Source organism: Triticum aestivum, chromosome 4A (genome assembly GCF_018294505.1).
Source record: "Triticum aestivum cultivar Chinese Spring chromosome 4A, IWGSC CS RefSeq v2.1, whole genome shotgun sequence".
Lineage (NCBI taxonomy): Eukaryota > Viridiplantae > Streptophyta > Magnoliopsida > Poales > Poaceae > Triticum > Triticum aestivum.
Genome location: NC_057803.1, coordinates 63,106,004 through 63,110,826, shown reverse-complemented (window position 1 = coordinate 63,110,826; position 4,823 = coordinate 63,106,004). Strand labels below are relative to the sequence as shown.

The window sequence follows — 4,823 nt, the reverse complement described above, 5'->3', positions numbered from 1 at the left end:
CCGCAGTAACAGTTTGATACAATCATGCAACATCCGGGGGAAGACTTGTATAGGATCTGCCCTTAGGTGAGATCAACCTTTTGTAGACATAACCTGCAGGTATGGTGTAAATTATTTTTTGTTAGTTGTAGATATAACCTGCAGGTATGGTGTAAATTATTTTCAGAATTTTTTGGATTGTCTAAATATGAAATTTTTAGGTTGATCCTATACTAGTCTTACCCGCAACATGTCTATTCTGAGTTATTCATTCATTTAGGATGAGCCGTTTTTAAGCACTCGGCAGTGGGATCCAACCATCTATCTAACACAAGTTTGAACTGCGCACATTGGACCGCAGTAACAGTTTGATACAATGGTACAGCATTCGTGTCTATTCTGAGTCATTCATTCAGCTCAATGAACCTTATATGGCGAGAGATGTGTATTGTCGCATATTCTGTATGCAACAACAAAAGGTCTTGTGTTATTTTGCTTTGTTATAAAAACAAGCATCCGTTATAAGCTCTGTTACGATCATGCAACATCAGTGCAGGTTCAGGACTGGGAGCAGGTTGATGTAAGTTGGCGCAGCCTTCTATCTTCTTTTGTTTAAAATTATATTATTATCAAGAGTACTTTACCCACAAAAAAAGAAGATATGAAGTGTACATTTACATAATTGATCACAATTTCTCTAAAAAAAAATTGATCACAATGATATCACATCAAAATGTATGATCTTCAACGATATCACTGTTTCCTTGTCTGCGCGCAGCAATACCAACATGGACTCCAACGGCTCTTGTATTTTTTTTGTTAAACAGCCGGCTGAATTCCAATGATACCTACAAGTTATTCGAGGACATATGTATTGAGTACAGTCACGGTGTTAGAGAATCATTTACAGAAAGCAGCACCTTGTGTGTGCATTTGCTCAGTGTTGAAAACAAATAAAGGGTTTGCCATTTACCACATCCAATTCTGGCTCCTGCATTTCCTGTTGACTTGCTGAGTTCATGGCCACCTACAAAATATTAAAGGAAAATAGTCAGGAGCAGTTAAATATGCGAATGCCGGCCAAGACCTATACTAAACAGTAGTACAAATGTTCACGAATCTGCAGTCGCCCAATGGTTACAGAAAACAAGGAAATACATGCTTGACGTTTCAAGTGCAGCAGAGCATAGGTAAGCTTGGATAGAGTGCAGAGGAAACCATCATCAGATGAAACAGAGCAAGTATCATACTCGTTTTAGAAATTCAAATTGAATGCAAAACGAGGTTAGATATGCAGGGTTTTTTCCCCAAGCATCCAAATGACTCCTGCGGCAAATTAACCCATGTAGCAGGACATGTATATATCACCCAACAGTGCTTGATAATTAAGACAACAGAACGTGGCAGATTGCGGCATAACTCATTACAAAATTCTCGTTTCATCCAAAGTCAGAACATTTTACTGCTACCCTATTGTCATTAACAGAGTACGAGTTCTCATCAAGCCTATGCCATGCACAAAACAAAACATACTTCAAAATACTGACTAGCCGTTCAGTGCCTACAAGTGTAGAATGACATAACCCATGGTACAGTAATCCTGTAACGTGGCGCTATCTTTGCCTGGTGTGTTCTGCTCTGCTGCTTGCAACACACCAAAATTTTCATACACTAATAGGCTTGAGCAAATCACATATCAGTTGGATATAGTAATCCATTACACTCCAGGCAAACTTCAGCAATCAGTCATGATCCAGTGTCACTCATGGTCCTGGTTTAATTCGGGAACTGAATGAACCATGCGCTCAAGGAAAGCCATTTAAGTGTATGATATCAACATTATATACAAAGTAACATCTTCGTTCAGCAGGTGCTAGTGTGGCACTATAAGTTACTTGCTTCAAACTACAGTGAATCATTCAATCATATTTTTTCTGAAAGAAGTTCCATCGATCTTATTCCTGAATATGTACATATAAAAGGAAGACCGGCCTTATTTTTACAGAAATATACATCTTCCAGTTAGGTTAAAATGCTTACCCTTTCCTAGGTCATCAGAATCAGCATGAACGACAACTGCCCTTCCCAGTATGGAATGAGGCCCCCTTAGTGAAATCTTCATACAACAACAGAAATGAATTACCAGTACATTATAAAATTATACCAAGATGATCAAAAAATATTTTACATCTTTCAGGGCAATGGAACCTGCAAGTCCTTTATGAAGATTTCTGCAACACCTGAAATAAACAAGTGGTGTGTTGTTAAAAACAGGGATTACTTCAAGGCAGTAACTTAACCCATAGTTGCCTTCCCCTAAAAAACTGTTGAGTAGTCATATAACTAACCATCCTTGTTGGCTTGTATGTTTCCCAGGTCGCCCACATGTCGTTCATCATCAACCGGTGCTCCATGGGACTTATTATGAGGATTGAAATGGGGTCCTGTTAGACAAATAAAATTGATCAGCACAGCATAAAGTTTCCACACAATGTACATTTTCTTCAAAACTTAATCCCTATCCATGGAATATGATGTTTGCAAGAAACTGTACAAGATACCCCGATCAAATTTTATGTGTATGTAGCTTAAACTAAAAAGATAACTATTTATTAGCCAATATAGTTTTTATCTCAGCTCCAATTAGCCATTAGCAAAGAAGAGACCAGAATCCAAAGTCTAAAATGCACTGAACTACAATATCCCATGAACAAACTCACCATCCCATCTATTAGTAAGACACCAGCAGACTATTCTGAGAAGAGCAGTAGTCAGTAGTCCCATATGATAACTCGAAGGAACGGATAATTCAACACTGGAAACCATATTTCGTAGCCAACATTAAACTTGCATCAATTTATACAAGCTTGCTGCAAAAACAGCGCAAACTGATTGCTGCACATTCCATCAACAGGTACTAACTAGTTCCACTTATCTATAGTAGACTCACGAGCTGTATGCTTAGGGTGTGGCGTTGGTTGATGTACTCGTTTTTGTTGTATCATCAACTGTGGACTTGGGTCTGTACCCATCCCCTTTCTATATAATATAGTACGCACACTCGTGCGTATTCGAGAAAAAAACTAGTTCCACTTGCCAGCAAAGGTGTAAATTTCCGCAAGTAAGATAAATGTGTTAGATATCCCCTCAAGAAACAGGTTTCTCTCTGCAAATGTTTCAAACTGCTATTCTTCTGAGATGATTCAGGCTATGACCAACTTGGCGCAGGCAGCATATCTGCTTTTCATAGAGTAGAGCCTCACTTGCTTAATAATCTGTAATATTTCTGGGAAAGTGACGTGCAGCTTCTACCCAGTACTGGGGGTTATCTGTTTTTGTGTGAACTATCAAGGCATGTAATAGGTGTTGGTGGCATCAGGTTTCCACCCCATAGTTTGTGCTCGAGGCCAAGCGCAAACAGTGGGTTTCCTGACAGTGCCTGAACTCATTTTTCTCTTTATTCCAACTCCTATGGACCAGTAATTATGCACAGGCACTTGTTTATCAACAACAGATTCAGTTTAGGCCATTCCACACTGCACAGCTCAAATGCTCAATTTGTAAAAGCGATTATAAAGCGCACAAATCCTTATGCCTCATATGGTCGGACCACAAGACAGATGAATTCAAACGTAAATCGTTGCAATTGAGATAAATATATCGCTATATTGAATTTATTTCTACTTCCTTGCAAGGAATTCCCAGATGCAGTTATATCTGAACCACCAGTATCCTCGATTGGACAGGTCCAAGTCACACAAGCTAGAGAAAGGCTACCGACCGGTGGAGTTGCAGCCGTTGGTGGTGTCGCCGAAGGCGTGGATGTGGAAGCCGTGGAGGCCCGGGGCGAGGCCCGAGACCCTCCCCCTCACCTCGGTATACCCTAGCACGCACAGGGAGATCAAACTGTATCACTCTTATCAGCGAGAAGAGCGCGGCTTAGGACCGCTGTAGAGAACATGGAGTAGAGTGAGCATATACCGGAGGAGGGGTCTTGGACGAAGTGGAGGGCGCCGGCGACAGCGCTGTCGGCGCCACCGCCGCTGATGAGGGCGACACCCTTGAGGCTGCCGGGTTTCCCTGCCATTTCTTCCTGCCCTTTGTCGCCTCGGTGCAGAGCGGATCGCTTTTCCCCCTCTTCGCCGGCTCTGCCTCTCGTTTCTGTTTTTTTTTTCTTTTTGATAGAATCGTTTCTGGCTTATCATTAGCTATTCCGTCGCTTGTTTCTCAAAAAAAAAAAAAAAACATCTGTTGCACTGTGTCAAAAAACGTTCTTATATTATTATGGGACGGAGGAAATATTTTCCAATGGAAAGTTTCAGGTGGTCAGACCACATGAGCTTCTTTTTTTTCTTTTTTAATAGAGCGGCCTTTTAAAGCAAAATTCAGACCTAGTGGTATTCATCAATTGTCAAGGTAGCACAAATAACACCCGAAGTAAAAATCACCTAGCGATGACAACAAGCACTGTAACGAGCCAAAGGCGCGCCGCCGTCATCGCCTCTCCCTCACCGGAGCAGCGCAAACCCTGTTATAGTAGATAGTCGGGAAGTCGTCGTGCTAAGGCTTTGCAGGATCAAGACACCAGAATAGCAACCACCACTGATGAAGAGAAGTATAAATTAAAAAGATCCAACCTGTAGACACACAAACACATAAGAACAAAGACTGGATCCATGTGAATCCATCGAAGACAAGCGCCAACCCAATCCTACGAGATTCGCCGGAGAAAGACCTTCACACGCCCTCCGATGGCGCTAGAAACTTCACTAGGACGGAGGCTAGGCAGGGAGAGCCTTATTCCGTCTTCAAATAGCCATCGCATCGCCTCTCCGAGCAGGACA

General features: G+C 41.6%; 1 protein-coding gene across 2 annotated transcripts; it reads right to left on the bottom strand.

The window, feature by feature from the left end:
• Window positions 1–560: 560 nt before the first annotated feature.
• On the bottom strand, window positions 561–4,167 carry LOC123085154 (superoxide dismutase [Cu-Zn] 2). Of its 2 annotated transcripts, XM_044506753.1 has the most exons (7): window positions 3,961–4,167; window positions 3,761–3,862; window positions 2,328–2,423; window positions 2,188–2,219; window positions 2,020–2,095; window positions 953–1,006; window positions 561–827 (listed from the first exon to the last, which is right to left on the bottom strand). In XM_044506753.1, the coding sequence occupies exons 1-7, from the start codon at window positions 4,064–4,066 to the stop codon at window positions 799–801; spliced, it is 495 nt and encodes a 164-aa protein (XP_044362688.1). In that variant the 5' UTR covers window positions 4,067–4,167; the 3' UTR covers window positions 561–798. The 2 variants fall into 2 exon arrangements, with proteins under 2 accessions (XP_044362688.1, XP_044362687.1); XM_044506752.1 differs by having other exon boundaries at window positions 799–1,006.
• Between the last annotated feature and the right edge of the window lie 656 nt (window positions 4,168–4,823).

What these genes read in the sequence shown, in the direction of transcription:
- LOC123085154 (XM_044506752.1), bottom strand. Translation starts at nt 4,066, where the DNA reads ATGGCAGGGAAACCCGGCAGCCTCAAGGGTGTCGCCCTCATCAGCGGC. An exon ending in CATACAAGCCAACAAGGATG is followed by an intron (nt 2,220 to 2,327) that starts GTTAGTTATATG and finishes TGTTTATTTCAG; the next exon opens with GTGTTGCAGAAATCTTCATA. An exon ending in TTCTGATGACCTAGGAAAGG is followed by an intron (nt 1,007 to 2,019) that starts GTAAGCATTTTA and finishes AATATTTTGTAG; the next exon opens with GTGGCCATGAACTCAGCAAG.